Here is a 17,649-nt window from a genome sequence, read left to right as displayed (position 1 = left end):
TCCACCCCTTCACAGCCCCACAGCCCCCACCACGCTGGGATCAAGGCCTACGCACTCCCCCCAAACCAATTCACACCGGGACCGGGTCCTCTCCCCCATCCACAGCCACTCGAGACCCTCGCTACACCAGGACCAGGTCCCTCTGCCCCTCACAGCCCCCACCACACCGGGACTGGGGACCTATAGCCCCCACCACACAGGGACTTGGAACCCACAGCCCCACCCCCCCACATCCCCCGCCGGGGCTGGAGACCACAGCACCCCCCATACCGGGATTGGGGACCCACAGCACCCCCCACACAGGGACTTGGGACACAAAGCTTCCCCCAGCCCCCTCCCCCCGGGACTGGGGACCCCCAGCGCCCTCCACACCGGGAACGGCGCCTCCCAGCGCCTCGCTTACCGCGCCACCCGCTCCGGCGTCTCCCGGAAGTGACGTCACAGGAGCAGCGAGCGCGGCCGTCGCCTAGAGCGCCCCCTGGCGGACTTCCCCCTCCCCTGCTCCGCAGCGCGCGGACAGGGGGCGGGGTCAGCGGCCCATTCATGCGACGCCCCGTTCCCACAGCGCCCCATTCACAAACCCGGGGGGCGGCGGGGGGCGCAGCCTTGGAGGAGCTGGGGGGCAGCTCGCGGGTGGGGGGGCTGCTGGTGCAGCTGGGGGGGGTCCCGAACAGCACACGGGGGGATCCATACTGGGGTTAGACGCTCTGACAGTGCTGGAGGGCATCGGGTTGTGAGGGTCATTGGGTGCAGGGGGCGGCACCCATACATGGGGGCCTTTGGGGGTGGGGTCTTAAGGCATAGGGGGCACCCACAGTGTGTGTGTGGGGCTTTCAATGCACCCATGGTTTGGGGGGGGCTGTTGGGTGCGGGGGAGAGCACCCATGTAGTGCAGGAGTCTTTGGAGGCACACACAGCATGGAACAGGGTGTCCCCGTGGGTGACACCAGCTTGGGGGGCTGCTCCCCATGCTGGGGGGATGAGCACCCCAGACCCCCCCTTTTCCCCCAAACAAGGCAATCATTAGCATAGTAAATATTTAATTAGCGTTGTCCCGTAGCCGGACAGGTTCCCAGCAGGAAAGGCCCCCACTGGGCTCATTAGCAATAATTAAGCGCTCCCATACTACCTCTTCCCCCCCCCGCAGAGAGCATCGTCCCCCGCTGCACTGGGGCTCCGCCGCAGGATCGGGGGCTCCCCCCTCCGCCTCCCTGCTCTCATCCCCCTGCAGTGCACCCCAAATCGGGGGGCAGGGGGGGAAGGAGAACCGGGAGCTGGGGGCACCAGGCACCCCCCAACCCGCCCCCTTCACTGCAGGGGCGAGATCTTGAGAGGGATCATGATCCGAGATTCCATCGTCCGAATCAGCGGGACTGGAAAAGGAAGCGAGATGGGTGAGGGGAGTCCCTGGGGAGGGACCCAGTGAGGGCAGGGGGTCCCCGATAAGGATAAGGGGGTCCCCAAAGTGGACAGGGGGTCCCACTCACCCGTGTAGTAGACGTTCTCATCCCAGCCCCGCTTCCTCCAGGCTGCGTTCCTTGTCTCCTCCCGGGACTGCAGGTCCCTGTAGGCTGCAAGGAGGGGACGGGGTGGCACCTAGAGCCCCACATTCCAGCCCCCAGAGTGGGGGGACCCCTAGGACCCCCTTACCCCAGAGGTGGTGCACGACGTAGAGCTCCCCGATCTGGGAGAAGAACCCGCCCACTGCCTCCTGGTTCTCCTGACGGTACTTGATGGCCCGAGCCCTGGAATGCACCCAGAGAAACTTGGGGGGCTGCCTGAGGGGACCTCCGCTGCTCCACGAGAGCCTTTTCCCATGTCGGCTCCCTCCATGCTGGCAAAACCATCACTTACCAGTTGTTTCCCCATTCAATCATGGTCCCAGGCTGGAAAAAGAGGAGGAAAAACCAGAGTGAGCATCCAGCTCCATGCTTCGAGTCCCACCATGGAGGAGAGACCAATTTGGGGGGGTTGCCCCCCCAAAACACCAAGCAGGACTCCCATCCCAGCAGGACATTGACTCGACAGCCACCCACCTTCAGCTTGTAGGTCCTCAGCTCGTAGATGTTGGGTCCTTGGCGGGGCAGGGGCTCATTCCAAAAGCTGAACTCCAGGAGCAACTGGTTCCTGCGGGACAGCAGCATCCGGCTTCTCTCCTTGCGGAAATCCAGGTACTCCTGGGAGCAGCCGGAGGTTTTGGGGTGCGGGGGACCGCGATCCAGGCTGGGTGGCAGAGCTCAGAGGGGCTCCCCCCCTGTCCCAGTGGTACCTGGTTCTGTTTGAGCTTGTTCATGCAGTCCGTGAGCGCCGGGTACCCGCCCGAAAAGCGCCAGAGGTGCACTGGGAGGAGAGGGTGGGGAGGGGGCTGGGGAGGGGGCGCAACGCCCCGAAAACCCACCCAGCAACTCCCGAGCTCTTCACCTTTGCTCCAAGCCCCTCTGGCATCTGGAGCTGCTGCCCACCCTCACCTGCCTGGTCCTGCTCGCCGTACCATGTGTTCCAGTTGCCCACCAAGTCGCAGGGGTAGTCAGCATCCGAGTGGAGCTTGGGGAGCACCTCCTCTCTGTGGGGGGGAGGCACAGGGAAGGCATCTGGGGGGGAGCAGTCACCCTAGAATGCTCCTGTGATCCCTAATTGCCCTCCCAGCCCAGCACAAGGGGGTCTGGAAATGGAAAGATCTGCCCTAACAGGACACGGACCACCCTTGGGGAACGGGTGCATTTCACAAAAAGGGAAACTGAGGCAGGGAGCAAGGGCACGGATCCGGCTGGGCCACCCGATGCGCGGCGGGGCTCACGTCAAGCGGTTGTAGGCATCCAGGCACTCAGGCTTCACGTTATGAACTGCAGGGAGAGGCGAGAGGGGCTGCAGGGCAGGAACTGGGGGGTCCCCACAAGCGAGGGTGGGGGGGGTCAGCAGGGCAGGGTGCATCCCATCTGCCTTCACCCCTCCTCTGTCGGGCCCACTCACACTGGATCTTGTAGAGGTTGCTGGTTTCCTTCTTGGAGAGGAGGTTGGAGTGGGCGTCCTTGCGGGGATCCACTTTGTGCACAAAGAGGGAGCGGAGCCAGCTGCCCTCGGCATCCCGGGCGTAGCCCCTGTGGGACAGCGCGTCAGCCCCTCGCCGTGCTCCATCCCGGCTCCGGATCTGGGGAGCAGCGTCCGTCCCGAGGTGGGGGCCTCACGGGGTTCGATCCAGTTCATCTTGGGGCAGGGAGCTGCAGCGCCCAGCGCCAGATCCAGGGGGTGCAGGGGGAAGCGAAGGTGGCAGCGCTCCCCGTCCCTGGCTCTGGAGGGGGTGTGGGCTGCGCTGTCCTGACCAGAGCCAGGGTTTGAGGCTGGGGGCAACCCCCAAAAAAGTGTCTGAACCGCCAAACAGTCCCTACTCTGCTCATTTCCAGCGCTGGAAAGGATTTGGACTGTGCTGTCCTGACCAAAGCCAAGGTTTGCGGCTGGGGGTAAGGCAGAAGCCCTCCAAACAGCGCCTGGACCCCCAACCAGCTCCTGCCTCTCCCCCCCATCAGTTCCGGAGGAGGTTTGGCTCACACCGTAGGATTTAGAACTCAGGATATAGGGGGCAGCCCCATAAACCAGCCCCCCAACCAGCCTGGAAAGGGTTTGGGGCCCACACTGCCCTGATGGGAGCCAGGCCTCAGGGCTGGTGCTGAGGGGAAAAGTGGGGCAGCCCCCCCATCAGCTCCTCAACCCCCAGCTCTGGAGGGTTTTGGGCCCACGAGGGGTTTGAGGTTGATGCCGAGGGCTGCAACCCCCCCCAACCACGGATCCAGAGGGGATTTGGGCACACGCTGCCTTGGCTGGAGCCAGGCCTTTTGGGGGGGAGCCCCCCAGCCATCACCCAACGCAGCCTCCCAGCCCCTAACTCCCCCCATCCCCAGCTCCAGGAGGGTTTGGACCCCAGGGACCCCCTTCCCAACCCCCAGGCCCCAGGCTCAGCTCCAGACCCGCCCGGGGGGGGACAGTGAGGGCCTGGGAAAGACCTTTGCCCGCTCGGTGAGGCATTAACAGCGGGGCCGGCGCGGGGCCAGGCGGGGGTTAAACTGGGGACTGAGGGGGTGCAGGTCCCTTTGGGGGGGGTGGGGGGCTCCAAAATGGGGGAATGCAAGGCTTGGGGGGGGATGAGGGGTACAGGGAGGGTATGTGGGGCAGAGGCTGGGGGCAGGCAGGATTTGGAGCGGGGGGATGCATTGCCTGGGGAATGTGGGGTGCAGGGGCGGGATTCGGGATCGGGAAGAGGGGGATGCAAGGCGCAGGGAGAGGGGGATGAGGGGTGCAGGGAGGTGATATGGGGCAGAGGCTGGGGGATGCGGGGCTCGGGGAGGATGTAGGGTGCAGGGAAGGGGAATGTGGGGTGTAGGGAAGGGGGGTGCAGGGCTCGCGGGGGGATGTGGGTTGCAGGGAAGGGGGATGTGGGGCTCGGGGAGGATGTGGGGTGCAGGGAAGGGGAATGCCGGGGCTCGAGGGGGGAGGTGGTGTGCAGGGAAGGGGGATGCGGGGCTCTCGGGGGGATGTGGGGTGCAGGGAAGGGGAATGTGGGGTGCAGGGAAGGGGGATGCGGGGCTTGGGGAGGATGTGGGGTGCAGGGAGGGGGAATGTGGGGTGCAGGGAAGGGGGATGCAGGGCTCGGGGAGGATGTGGGGTGCAGGGAAGGGGGACACGGGGCTCGCGGGGGGATATGGGGTGCAGGAAAGGGGGATGTGGGGTTTGGGGAGGATGTGGGGTGCAGGGAAGGGGGATGTGGGGTGTAGGGAAGGGGGATGCGGGGCTCGGGGAGGATGTGGGGTGTAGGAAAGGGGGATGCGGGGCTCGCGGGGGGATGCGGGGTGCAGGGAAGGGGGATGCAGGGCTCGGGGAGGATGTGGGGTGCAGGGAAGGGGGATGCGGGGCTCGAGGATGGAGCTGCAGAGGGGGCATGCGAGGTGCAGGGGGGGATGCAGAGCTCGGGGGGGTGGGGGTGGATGTGGATGTGGGGTCCCGGTGTCCCGCCCCGCTCACCGCGCTCCGCCCACCCGCAGCAGGCGCAGCCCCGCGCTCCCGCACGCGCGAGCCGCCGCCATCTTTCCCCGCAAGGGGGCGGGGCTTGAAGGGACACGCCCCCTCCCAACACACACGCCCCTTTCTGTAACCCCGCCCCTTTCTGTAACCCCGCCCCTCGCGCCCCCCGCCCTCCCCTCATAGGCTGGCCTGCAGCAGCGTGATTCTGATTGGCCGCCCGGCCACACCTTCTCGCTCCAAGCCCCGCCCCCCCGCGCGCCGCCAGGGCGACGCCTGATTGGCTGCGGGCGGGGAGGTGCCGCCGCGGGGGGGCGGGGCTCGGCCCGGCGCCAACAGCCAATCAGGAGGGGCGGGTGGAGCGGACGGCGTCTGATTGGCCGCGGCGTCCGGCTCCGGCGCGCAGGAGGCCGCAGGGGGCGGCTGCTGATTGGCCGCGGCTCCGGGGGGGCGGGGCTTCTGCTCGGCCTCTGTCCCGCGGGGCTCGCCGGGTGTCGGGGGCGCCTCCTGCGGGGCGGGCAGTGAGGGGGGCGGTGCGGCTGCCCCATAGACTGCCCCACGGCCTCCCCAAGCCGCCCCACAGCTGCTCTGCGGCTCCATAGACTGCCCCAGAGCCCCTCCTGCCTGCCCCATAGCCCCTCTCCTGCTACACAGCTGCCCCATAGCCCCTCCTGTGTGCCCCATAGCCCCTCTCCTGCTACACAGCTGCCCCATAGCCCCTCCTGCCTGCCCCACAGCCCCTCTCCTGCTACACAGCTGCCCCATAGCCCCTCCTGCCTGCCCCACAGCCCCTCTCCTGCTACACAGCTGCCCCATAGCCTCTCCTGTGTGCCCCACAGCCCCTCCTGCCCCACAGCCTGCCCCATAGCTGCCCCACTCCACCCGCCGACCTCTCAGCCTGCACCACAGCCCCCACAGCCTCCCCCATAGCCCCTTCAGCCCCACAGCCCCCCCACACCCCACAGAGCTGCCCCACAATCACCCCCATACCCGCTCCTTCCCCCCATATCACCCCCATACCTGCCCCTTGCCCCACAATCACCCCCATACCCGCCCCTTGCCCCCCATATCACCCCCCCAGTACAAGTCTCAGGGTGTCACGGTGCCCGCTGTGGGTCAGGGCACCTGCTCCCCCCGTGAAATTGGTGGGGGTGTGTGTGTGTGTCACTATTCCGCCCCCCCAGGCCCTAAATGCCATGGGATGGGGGGAGGAGGCTGCTTTGGGGTCACCCTGGGGGGGGTGTTAATGGAGCTCACCCCCCAGCTCACCTTACTGGGAGGCACCAGAGGGACTGGGGGACGGTGAGGGGAAGGCATGGGCCCAGCCCCCAGCTCCACACCTGGGGGGCACAGGGAGCTCCGGCAAGGGGGGTGGGCAGGCAATGGGGATGTGGGGGAGCCCCCACTCTGGGGATCCTGCGGCACGTGCAGCGAGAGGGAGCGGGGGGAGCTGTAGGGGAAAAAACAGGTGTTAAAGAGTTAACTGCCCCCCCAACCCTCAGTGACCTCCCTAGTTCCAACCCTAGATCTCCCCCATCCTCATCCCCAAACCTCCATCTGCACCCCACTCTTCACCCTTCCACGTGGACCCCAGTCCCCCCAAACCCTCCCATGCCCCCCTTTACCTGGGCAGGGGGGCTGCCCCCCGGCGGAGGGCGCAGACCCAGGCCCACAGTTCCTCGGGGGTCTCAGCCCCCAGGCAGTACGTCCGCATCCCGGGGTGCTCGGCCTGGGGATCGGGGGGGACCATGGAGGGGGAGCCAGGAGTCCTGGTCCTGCCTCCCCCTAACCCCAGGGTACCCCCAGATCTGGGGTCCCCAGCACTGACCGTGAAGAGAAAGCGGGGCGCACGGGGGGCAGGGGGCAGCACGTGGATCTCGTAGCCGGGCAAGGGGAGCCCCCCCCGCACTCGCTGCTCGCTGCTGTCTGGGGGCATTAAGTGGGGGAACCGCCAGGCACCCTCAGTCCTAACCCCCATGGATCCCCAGCATCACTGGGGAGATGCTGGGAACCCCCCCAATTCCCACTGGATACCCCCAAACTACCCAGGACGCTCTGCCCCCCCCAAACCTTGATCCCCCCCAAAGACCCCTAATACCCCTGCTCCCCCCCATCTATTTCTGCCCCCCACCAAGAACCCCAAGACCATCGGAGCAATGTTGGGGACCCTTCCCTGAGTCCCACTGGATACCCCCAAACCACCCCAGACCTCAGACTCCCCCCCCCAGGGATCCCCAAGGACCCCTGATCCACCCCCAGAGATTCCTGACCCCTCTGGGGCCCCCCAGTACCCCAGGGCCCCCCAATTTCCCCCCTAGACATCACCCCCCCGGGGACCCCTTCAGCCCCACCAGATATCCCCAATCCTCCCAGGATCCTTGACCCCTTAGGACCGCCCCAATGCTCCAGGGACCCCAAGTCACCCCAGCCCCCCCTCACCCCGATAGTAGTAGAGGCAGAGATCAACCAGCACAAACCAGCGGCGCTTCCAGAGCCGCAGTCCTGAGCTGTCCTGGGGGGAGACAGGGCTGACCCCCCCTCCCGACCCATCACCCCACATACCCCCAGCCCCCCCCGACTCCCCTAAATCCCATAAATCCTCCCCAGCCCCTTCCCCTGAACTCCCCCATCCCAGCTGCCCCCAAACTCATGAACCCCCCTGGATCCCCCCAGCCTCCCTGACACCCCCCCAGGCCCCCAAACCTCCTCACTCCCCCCAGCAGACACCCCTGCCCCACAGCCCACCCCCATGAACCCCCCTAGACCCCCCAACCTCCCCCCCTTGACCCCCAGACCCTCAAACATCCTCCCCCAGATCCCCCCCCCCCCCCGCAGACACCCCTGACCTACAGCATCCCCCCCACCTGTTTGTGCAGCCAGCCCTTCATGGATGGGGGGGCATGGGGATCCCTCCGCAGTGCCTGCTCCCCCTTCCCGAAGGTGTGGACCCTCGCCACGGCCCGGCACGCCTGGGCAGAGCCTTCACCCAGGGCTGGGGGGCTCCTGGGGGGCCCCTCACCCCTCTGACACCCTCCACCCCCCTCCCCAACTCCCCCCATGTCCCTCAGCTCCCTCCATGCCTCCCAGACCCTGCCCAACTCCCCCTATTGCCCCAAACTCCCCCCCGTGCCCCCCTAGCTCCCCTCCAACCCCCATGGCCCCTAAAGCCCCCCATGCCCCCCCTCACCCCCCCTTACCCCCAACTCCCCTCCCAGCTCACCCCATGCCCCTCCTTTGCCCCTCAGCTCCCCTCCCAGCCCCATGTCCCCCCTTTGCCCCCCATCTCCCCTCCCACCTCCCCAAATGCCCCCCTTTGCCCCCCATCCCACCCCAGATCGCCCCCCCCCAACTCCCCCCTTGCTCCCCACCCTTGTCCCCCACCTGGGGGCCGGCCCGGGGGTGCTCCTCAGCCATGGGGACCCTGCGGGGGTGGGGGGGTCAATGTCCCCATTGTCCCCACGAGAACAGAGGCCCCGTTCTTCCCGGGGCGGGGGCGGCCGGGATGGGGGGGGGGGGGCAGCTGCTCGCTGCCCGGGGCCGTCCCAGTACCCCAGCAATGCTCCCAGTCCCATCCCAGCAGCTCGGAGCTGCTCCCAGTTCCCGTCCCGTTATCCCAGTGCTGCTCCCAGTTGCATTCCAGTAGCCCTGAGCTGCTCCCAGTTCCACTCCAGTAGCCCAGAGCTGCTCCCAGTTCCACTCCAGTAGCTCCGAGATGGTCCCAGTTCCACTCCAGTAGCTCTGAGACGCTCCCAGTTCCACACCAGTAGCCCTGAGCTGGTCCCAGTCGCATTCCAGTAGCCCTGAGCTGGTCCCAGTTTCACTCCAGTAGCCGTAAGCTGCTCCCAGTTCCCATCCCATTATCTCAACTCTGGTCCCAGTTGCATTCCAGCAGCCCTGAGCTGGTCCAGGTTCCCGTCCCGTTATCCCAGCTCTGCTCCCAGTTCCACTCCAGTAGCCCTGAGCTGCTCCCAGTTCCCATACCGTTATCCCAGCGCTGCTCCCAGTCCCGATCCCGCTCCCCTTGTCCCGCCCCCACCCTCGGTAACTCCCAACTCGGCCGCCAGGGGGCGCCCCGGTCCCGCCTCGCCAGCGCTTGTAGCCGGCCCCGCCTCCCTCTGCCCAATCGCAGCTCCCCCTTGCACCACCGGCCTTCCCATTGGCTGCAGGGCGGGGCGGGCTCAGCGCGGCGAGCAGCCAATAGCGAGGCGCTGAGGGCGGGCTTAGCGCGGCGAGGACCAATGGCAGGGCTCGGAGGGCGGGGTCAGGGCAGAGCGCAGCCAATAGTGAGGCGCGAAGGGCGGGCTCAGCGTAGCGCAGACTATTGGCAGGGCGTAGGGAGCCGGGTCGGGACAGGAGCAGCCAATAGTGAGGCGCGAGGGGGCGGGGTCAGTGCAGCGCGGACCAATGGCAGGGCTTGGGGGTGTGGTCACCGCAGGCGCAGCCAATGGCGACGCGCGGCGGGCGGGGTCATAGCATCGCGGACCAATGGCAGAGAGCGATGGGCGGAGTCAGAGCAGCCGCAACCAATGGCGACGCGCGGTGGGCGGGGTCAGAGCGTCGCGGACCAATGGCAGAGAGAAGGGCGGGGTCAGCGCCGGCGCAGCCAATGGCGACAGGCGGTGGGCGGGGCCATAGCGTCGCGGACCAATGGCAGCGAGCAATGGGCGGGGTCAGAGCAGCCGCAGCCAATGAGAACGCGTGGTGGGCGGGGTCAGAGCGTCGCGGACCAATGACGAGGCGCGGGGGGCCCGGTCCCTGGCGGCCGCCATGGCGCTGCCGCCGCGCTGAGCCGCTCCCCCGCCATGGCCGGGGCCATCGCGTCCCGCATGAGCTTCAGCTCGCTCAAGAGGAAGCAGCCCAAGACCTTCACGGTGCGCATCGCCACCATGGACGCCGAGATGGAGTTCAGCTGCGAGGTGACCGGGGGCTGCGGGGCCGGGGGCGGCTCGCGTTGGCTGCGGCCGGGGCTCCCCGCGTCCCCTCCCGGCTGTGGTGGTACGAGCAGCAGTTACTGGTACAAAACGTGGAATATTTTGGTTTAAGAGAAAGTAAACGAGTTTTAGAGAGTTTCGTTTGCCGGCAGTTGCAGTAGCAGTGACTCCCCCCCTTTAATCTGGTTCATGGCTCCCCCTCTTTATCCCTCCCGTGACCCCCCCCCCTTTTATCCCTCCCGTGACCCCCCCCCTTTTATCCCTCCCGTGACCCCCCCCTTTTATCCCTCCCGGGACCTCCCCCCCCTTTTATCCCTCCCGGGACCTCCCCCCCCCTTTTATCCCTCCCGGTAACCCCCCCCCCCCCCTTATCCCTCCCGGGACCCCCCCCCCCCCTTTTCATCCTTCCCGTGACTCCCCCGCCTTTTATCCCTCCTGTAGGTCGGCTTTATCCCAACCGTAGGTGTCACTCGGTTGTGTCTTTGCTGTCACTCTGTCTTGTCCTGGTTGTAGTTCAGCTCTAGCCCAGTTTTAGGTCCACTTTATGCAGCCTGCAGCTCTGCTTTATCCTGGCTGTAGCTGTCACTCGGCTGTGTCCCAGCAGTCCCTCCGCTTTGTCACCGTCACAGCTTGGCTGTGTCCTGTCTGTAGCCGTAGCTTCGCTTTATCTCGGCTGTAGTTCCTCTGTGTCTTGGTCATAACTTGGTGTATCCCGGTTCTTGCTTCGCTTTATCCTGGCTGTAGCTCTGCTTCATCCTGGTTACTGCTTCTCCGTGCCCCACTTCTACCTCGACAGACACACAAGAAGGAGGTTTGCCCGTGTTCAGGAGTTGTTTGCGCACTCCTGAGTGTGGGAGGTGTTCTGGGGGGCTGTATCCTGCCACCCGCTCCTGTTGTGTCTGCTTTTTCTCCAAGACTTTCTTTTTCAAACCCTTGTTCTATCCAGGATACGTGATTTGCTTGTGCCTTGAAGTGGGTGTTTAGAGCAGCATAAAATTCCTGCTCCCTCTGTGTGCGGGGCCGCAGGTGTGTGGGGAGGAGAGGCTGCAGTCTGGGCAGAGCAGGCTGGTTGCTGTCACTGTGCCCTCGGTCCTCTCCACTTCCAGAAGTCCTTGTCCTCCCCTCGTCACTGCTCACCTCATGCCCTACCTCTGCGCTCCGAGCCTTACACAGAATGTGGCTGCATTGCGTTTGTGTCTCATTTTGCGTCTCCAGAAGCTGGACACACGTCCGCTGAGTTGTCCAGGGTGTGTGCAGCCGCTGGGGAGGCTGACGCTGCGTGTGCTTGTCTGTGGGTATTGGTTACATCGCTGCTAAAAGCATTTGAGTAATTGGGGTGTCCGACCCAGCAGCAAGTGCCTGGGGCTGACAGGGTTGCCTTGACCCTCTGAGAGAATCATAGAGCCATAAAATCATTAAGGTTGGAAAAGTCCTCTAAGCTCATCCAGTCCAACCATCCACACAACCCCACTGTGCCTGCTAAACCATGGCCCCAAGAGTCATGGCCACGTGCTTTTTGAACCCCTCCAGGGATGGAGACTCCACCACTGCCCTGGGCAGCCTCTGCCAGGGCTTCACTGCTCTTTCAGTGAAGACATTTTTCCCAGGCACAACTTGAGGCCATTTCCTCTCATCCTGTCCCTTGTTCTTTGTGAGAAAAGCCCAGCACCCACCTCACCACAACCTCCTTTCCAGGAGTTGCAGAGAGCAATGAGGTCTCCCCTCAGCCTCCTCTTCTCCTGGCTAAACAGCCCCAGGTCCCTCAGCTGCTCCCAGAACCCCTGTTCTCCAGCCCTTTCCCCAGCTCCGTTCCCCTTCTTTGGACATGTTCCAGCCCCTCAATGTCCCTCTTGGAGTGAGAGGCCCAAAACTGAATGCAGCATTCGAGGTGCAGCCTCCCTAGCACCGAGTCCAGGGGTACGGTCTCTTCCATGATTCTTCCTGCCACACCATGGCTTTTTTCTCCTCAAATCATTCTGTATAAAGAAAACAACAGGTAAAGCTAATGCTGATGTTCATCTCGGAAGCCATAGACTGACTCTTGGGATGGGTTGATGGGTGCTTGCTGTGAACTGCTGAGCCACAGCTTCTGTTCCAGCAGTTGCGCTGCTTCTGACCCCCCTGCACCCCTGGACCTTGGTTTTCTGTGTTCATTTTTGAGTCTGACCTGTAGAAACCCCCAGCTGCGTGTTTTAAGAGATTAAACCTGCTTTGCCTGTGTTTACTTTGCAAATGATGTCTCTAAATTGAGCCTAGATCTGAAATAATTCATAGAAATGAAATCTTAATCTTTCTGATGTGGCACTGAGGCTTTATAATCACAGCTGGGGGTTTGCTTTAAATACTTGTAATTTGTTAGGGGAGATCTTGAAGGCACAGAGTGAGCATCTTCCTTTTTGTTCCTTCCATCGTGGCTGCCGGAGCCTGGTACCTAATTAGTTGATCACATCTTCAAGAAGGAGAGACACTTGCATAGGTCTTAAAATCCCAGTGTTAAAGCAATCTTGGCTGCCTCACCTTCCTGAGAGCCCCTCAGATCACCCCTGCAGTCCCTCAGCTTTCTCTGCTTGGGAAGCAGTGCAAGAGAAGTTTTGCTGAAAGACGTTTCGCGTTCTCCTGTGATGAACTCTGATTTGGGTGAGTTAATAATGTGGGAAGCTGTAAAGCAGAGCCTGCCAGGGCGTGGTGCTTGTGCTCATGGCCTGATATCAGCTCAGAGTGTGGTGCTGGGAGCCCTACCTGATGCTTTCCTCTGCCATTGCCGCCCTGGTGGTGAAACTTGCTGATGTTGACCCAGAATGAAATTCAAGTCATTGGTGTGGCAAAGATAATGTGATTTTGGCAATGCTTCTCTAGCTGAGGTAGTCGGTTATCTGTTATCTTTGGTGTAACATCTAAAAACCCTGCGGTAGTTCTGAGTCTGTGCCTTCCAAGGCGTCGCTCATCCTGTCCCTCTGTCAGGGTGGTGGTGCAGCTGCTGTTGGGTTGGTCTCATGTGCTCCAATCTGCAGTTGCTTCCCTCCAGGAAGCGAGTTCCCTGGTAGCAGGAGAATCCATCAGCCTCACTCTTGGTCCTGTGGTTGGCTTTGCCTGTTCCTTCTCCTCGCAGCTTTGGGTGAGTGGCTTTCATCTCTAGAGACACAGTGCCTTTCTGAAAGGTCTGTTTTTCATAGAATCATGGAATCGTTTGGGTTGGAAGGGACTTCAAAGCCCATCCTGTTCCAACCCCTGCCATGGACGGGGACACCTCCCACTGGATCAGGTGCAGACCCTCTCCACTTCTTCCCCTCAGGAACACAATCCTTCTCTTGGCCTCTTGGAGCTTCTTTCCCTGCATTGAGCTGCTCCTTGACCCGGTAACTCTTAAATTGCACAACCCCAGCTTACAGGGTGAGGTTAGGCTTTGGGACATCATTGGTTGTTGTCCCCTCTGCCTCTCCTGTTTGCTTTGGTGCTAACTGACCAGACCTGCAGCAGCTTCTTCTTCTACATACCCGGCTCCATCCCTGTCTTGGGCAGACACCACGAACTGTGCGTGGCTGCACCATCTGCAGCGTTACGCCTGTGTGAGTTTTTGGCCTCCTTGGTGGTTAGCAGAAATAGATTTTAATTAAAAGCTCATTATCGAGTTGTCGTGTAGCATTAGTAAATAAAAATAACTTTTACAGCCCTGTCTTGTGGCTCAGTAAGTGGCAATTGAGAGTATTTGACATCACTTTGGTTTTAAAAAAATGGAAGGATATTGCGTATTTGATTCCCTGTTTGCTCCAAATGGGCTTTAAATCCAAACAAATAGTTGTCTCTGGCACTCCTGTTATCATTCACGTCCAGAAGGAGAAATAAATGTAGCTTGCGGTCTCAAAGTTGTCTCCATTTGAGCTGTAAACTGCTGTGGCTGGTGAGTTTGGGCATCTCCTGGTGGGATGAGGAGCAGCCACAGCTGGTCCATTTGTCATTTCCTGGGGGTTGGTGGAGGGATGCTCTGCCCAGTCCTTGCCATCTCCCTCCTGTTTCAGTGCAGCGGTGTCACCTCCTCCTGTTACAGCTTCCTTCTTCCGTGGAGATCAGTTGCCTGGTGGAAGCTGAGCACGGCTTCAGGGGCTCCAACCACTTTTCTGCATGATCGTGTCATTGCAACAGGGTCCCAGTGCTCTCCTCTCATTTTGGGCAATGAACTAACACTTAATAAAAGATCTGCTAAGGTGAAATGCCGTCTTCCGCTTTATTTAGGAATAAATGACTTTATTAAACAGGTCGTCCAGAGGAACTGTGGCTGCCCCATCCCTGGAGGTGTTCAAGGCCAAGTTGGATGAGGCTTGCAACAACCTGATCCAGTGGGAGGTGTCCCTGCCCATGGCTGGGGGTGTAACTGGATGGGTTTGTGGTCTCTTCCAAGTCAAACCGTTCCATGGTTCTATGAGATTGGTGCAGTAGAATGTTCCGTAGATGTCATTTCTCCAAGGCTGTGCTCTAACCCCATGGTTGCTTTGTTTGGGCTGTTCCGATGTGTCCACTCTGGACCCAGCCTGAGTGGGTGAGTGCTGCCTCGGCATCCTGTTACTTATTTGCGCCCTCTTTCCTCAGCCCAGGGAGAGCTGAAGCTCCGGTGGTTGGTGTCTGGAGTGACAAGGAGACAAGATCTCCATCCATTGCCCCTGGACAGTGCCGTTTTCTATCCCCTGGAGTCTGGGTACCTCCCAGATGTCCAAAGAGAGCTTCTTGCCTGAGGAACCTTGATGTTAAATGTTTAAAAAATGTCCTTTTTTTTTTTTTTCTCCCCCCTTTTTCCACATAACTGGATTAAATTCAGTTTGGCATCATTTAGAGGAAGAGCAGCAGCATGTGCCGGTGGGGTTTGGGAACTTCTCCTTAGTCCCCCCTGCTCAGCCCTCTCAGTGCAGTATAGGTCACACCATCTTGTACCCATTTTTTGTAGCGGTTGGCCTCCCTCTTTCTCACTGCAGGACGAGGGGCTCTTATAACCCTTCCGCTCATTGTTACGGCTGGTTTATACGGCTGGTTTATCGCCTCGTTAGCTGGGGAAGGGTTGTGAAACTTGACAGAAAGGCTCTGCGCAGAAATAAATTGTCCGTTTGCCTGCTAGTTGGAAATGACTCTTGGTGCAGGTTAATAAATAATGCAAACCCTGTTAATAGACGCCAAACGCGATGTCTTGGCTGGAGGAAAAGATGATGCCAATAACCGGTACTGGAAGTGCTCTGTTCTAGCCATAGGCTGCTGAGTTTTAAGTGTTTAGTGCTGTTTACTTAAAATGCTCTGCTGATAAATTGTAAGTGTTCTGTATGTAGTAAAGAACATAAATTCCAGCTCTGCGGGATAACAGCCTTGCAGCGCTTACCCTGTCTGTAAAGCAGTTTGTCCGCTTATTCCTTCAACTCACTGAATACATCCAACCACCCTGGCGTGATCATCCTAATGGGAAAAGTCAGACCTGCAAACACAAAAGGCGCTGCCTGTGGCTCTTGAGGACCTGAAGCGACGCAGTTGTGTCTGCTCCATCCTGTGGATATGGTTAAGGGAATCATAGAACCATGGAATGGTTTGGGTTGGAAGGGACCTCAAAACCCGTCCAGTTCCAACCCTCTGCTGTGGGCAGGGACACCTCCCTCTGGATCCGGTTGCTCCAAGCCCCATCCAACCTGGCCTTGAACCCCTCCAGGGATGGGGCAGCCACCACTGCTCTGGGTAGCCTGGGCCAGGGCCTCCCCACCCTCACAGGAAAACATTTCTGCCTAATATCTCATCTCAATCTCCCCACCTTCAGCTCAAAACCATTCTTCCTGTGCCGAGGACTCCAGAACTGAATACAGGGCTCCAGGTGGAGTCTCACCAGAGCGGAGCAGAGGGGTAGAATCCCCTCCCTCTCCCTGCTGGTCCCTCTTCTTTGGATGCAGCCGAGGATACAATTTGCTTTCTGGATTGTGAGTGCACTTTCCCAGCCCATGTTGAGCTGAACAACCCCATTTCTCTCAGCCTGTTCTCGTATGGCAGGTACTCCAGACCACGGATCACCTTCGTGGCCCTATCCTGACCTCTCCTGATGTAGCTTCTTACTGGGGGATTGAGTTTTATTACAGCATCACACCAGCCACCCTACATAGGACTGAGAGGGGCTTTTTCTGCTCTAAGCCTCTTTGCTTTATTTGCAGGAGCTCGTAACTGCTTGCAACATTGACTTTGGGCTACAGGTGTCACGTCAGTGTGGAGCAAGGAGCGATGGTGTGGGATGGGGAGCTGCCAGCCCTCCTGGCTCTCCCCCAGGTCTCTGCCCAGCCTTGGACAGCTGCTTGCTTCACCTTCCCATGCCCTGGAGGTCTTTCTTGTGTTTTACGGCCAGCACATGCGGCAGTTAATGATTCGAGTAAGGCTCTGGAGGGCTGAAGTCCTGAATGTCTGAAAAACAGCCGGAGTTCAGCTGTCAAAAGCTGCCGCTTGAATGCAGATCGTGATTTTAAGTACCGAGGTGTGGAGTGAAGTCATGTATGTTGAGATAAACGTGGCTGCTGTTCCATTTATATATTTAATGAGCGTAATTCAGCACAGACGGGGGGGAGGTCTGTGTGGTGTTATGGTTGGAGACTTCAGCACCGTGCAGGCAGGAACGTTAAATATATATTTCTGCCATAATGTACGCTTGCAGTGACAGAGCAATGGTGTCCTGAGCTGCTTTTGTCATCAACATTTGGAGAATAAAATGCTCTTGGACCCTATCAAAACGTGCTTGGAAAGCACCGCAGACTTGAATGATGGTTTTCTTTTCTGGAGCTCCTTTTCATTTACTTGTGCAGGGTGTGGAGCTCTGGTTGAACACACATAGATCGTTTCATTTCTGATTGTCAGGAGCATATTGCACCCTGGTTTGTGAAACCCTGTTGCTGGTACCAGAGTTTGTGTACAGCTCTTTGGGGCTGTAGCTAGAGGCATTAAAGCCATTGAGGGGCAGTTAAGAATGGTTTTATTTCTTGCTGGAAACAGGCTGCTCATAGCAGTGCCTTGCTCCAAAGCAACTTGAATAGACCCTTCAGGTGCTCTGTTGAATGTTGGTGGGTTGCCAGAGGGAGAAACAGGGATTTATTTACAGTGGTGTTTGTTGGGAAAAATTGCATCTCGGTTTCCTGATGAGGGAGGAGTTGGAGATCTGCAGATGAGATCGGATGGAAGGGTATAAATTGTGCTTTGTTAGGATGTATTCTTATCTGTACCAGATGCCCTCTCTGCACTCTCAAAGGCATCGCGAAGTGAAAGAAGAATGAATTTGGTTGAACGGAGATGAAGTGCTGAAATTCATCTTTGTAACTCTGTTTCCCATTTGCTCTCTTGCAGGTGAAGTGGAAGGGGAAGGACCTGTTCGATCTGGTGTGCAGGACGCTGGGACTGCGAGAAACCTGGTTCTTCGGGCTCCAGTACACTATCAAGGATACCGTGGCGTGGCTTAAAATGGACAAGAAGGTTGGAACCACATTTCCCTTGAGAGGCCGTGTGGGATAACAAAGAACATACTCCCTTCTTTCTTCGATTGCCTGAGGTTGTGTGTGGTTTGGTATTGGTGTGAACTGGTGAAAGGTGTTTAAATCTCATCCTCTTGGCATCTCTAAGTCAAACTGGGAAGAGCTGGCAGGGAAACCCCAGCCCGGCTCCTGAGCTGCGAAGTCTCAGACAGTGCACTGAATCCCTTTGAGGCATTCTG

At 60.2% G+C, this 17,649-nt stretch overlaps 3 protein-coding genes across 10 annotated transcripts in view; 1 reads left to right on the top strand and 2 right to left on the bottom strand.

The window, feature by feature from the left end:
- Positions 1 to 1,177: 1,177 nt before the first annotated feature.
- On the bottom strand, positions 1,178 to 5,090 carry NIPSNAP1 (nipsnap homolog 1). Its single transcript, XM_069870789.1, has 10 exons — positions 5,014 to 5,090; positions 2,971 to 3,098; positions 2,798 to 2,843; positions 2,469 to 2,563; positions 2,270 to 2,340; positions 2,037 to 2,177; positions 1,855 to 1,886; positions 1,651 to 1,745; positions 1,488 to 1,571; positions 1,178 to 1,373 (listed from the first exon to the last, which is right to left on the bottom strand). The coding sequence occupies exons 1-10, from the start codon at positions 5,073 to 5,075 to the stop codon at positions 1,309 to 1,311; spliced, it is 819 nt and encodes a 272-aa protein (XP_069726890.1). The 5' UTR covers positions 5,076 to 5,090; the 3' UTR covers positions 1,178 to 1,308.
- A 100-nt stretch (positions 5,091 to 5,190) lies between these two features.
- Positions 5,191 to 9,030, bottom strand: PLEKHA4 (pleckstrin homology domain containing A4). The gene is made up of 8 exons (XM_069871249.1): positions 8,992 to 9,030; positions 8,392 to 8,431; positions 7,875 to 7,979; positions 7,450 to 7,522; positions 6,839 to 6,936; positions 6,636 to 6,739; positions 6,280 to 6,460; positions 5,191 to 5,517 (listed from the first exon to the last, which is right to left on the bottom strand). The coding sequence occupies exons 2-8, from the start codon at positions 8,422 to 8,424 to the stop codon at positions 5,191 to 5,193; spliced, it is 921 nt and encodes a 306-aa protein (XP_069727350.1). The 5' UTR covers positions 8,425 to 8,431; positions 8,992 to 9,030.
- A 728-nt stretch (positions 9,031 to 9,758) lies between these two features.
- NF2 (NF2, moesin-ezrin-radixin like (MERLIN) tumor suppressor) overlaps positions 9,759 to 17,649 on the top strand; it is a 47,138-nt gene continuing 39,247 nt past the window's right edge. For all 8 annotated transcript variants that reach the window (XM_069870917.1, XM_069870912.1, XM_069870916.1 and 5 more), the window contains exons 1-2: positions 9,759 to 9,926; positions 17,286 to 17,411. In XM_069870917.1, the coding sequence (XP_069727018.1) occupies positions 9,813 to 9,926; positions 17,286 to 17,411 (240 nt within the window). In that variant the 5' untranslated portion in view covers positions 9,759 to 9,812. The remainder of the gene's footprint in view (positions 9,927 to 17,285; positions 17,412 to 17,649) is intronic.

The sequence above is a fragment of the Phaenicophaeus curvirostris genome, chromosome 17, assembly GCF_032191515.1.
Source record: "Phaenicophaeus curvirostris isolate KB17595 chromosome 17, BPBGC_Pcur_1.0, whole genome shotgun sequence".
Lineage (NCBI taxonomy): Eukaryota > Metazoa > Chordata > Aves > Cuculiformes > Cuculidae > Phaenicophaeus > Phaenicophaeus curvirostris.
Note: the sequence above shows the minus strand (reverse complement) of the source record. Positions and strands in the feature narration are given on the sequence as shown.

Bases quoted from the DNA above. Each gene is read 5' to 3' on its own strand.
- PLEKHA4 (XM_069871249.1), bottom strand. From the start codon at position 8,424: ATGGCTGAGGAGCACCCCCGGGCCGGCCCCCAG. The intron at 6,937-7,449 runs GTGAGGGGGGGC...TAATGCCCCCAG, and splicing joins CTGCCTCTACTACTATCGGG to ACAGCAGCGAGCAGCGAGTG. The intron at 6,740-6,838 runs GTCAGTGCTGGG...CCCGATCCCCAG, and splicing joins CGCCCCGCTTTCTCTTCACG to GCCGAGCACCCCGGGATGCG.
- NIPSNAP1 (XM_069870789.1), bottom strand. From the start codon at position 5,075: ATGGCGGCGGCTCGCGCGTGCGGGAGCGCGGGGCTGCGCCTGCTGCGG. The intron at 1,746-1,854 runs GTAAGTGATGGT...GGTGCATTCCAG, and splicing joins ATTGAATGGGGAAACAACTG to GGCTCGGGCCATCAAGTACC. The intron at 1,572-1,650 runs GTAAGGGGGTCC...CCCTCCTTGCAG, and splicing joins CGTCGTGCACCACCTCTGGG to CCTACAGGGACCTGCAGTCC.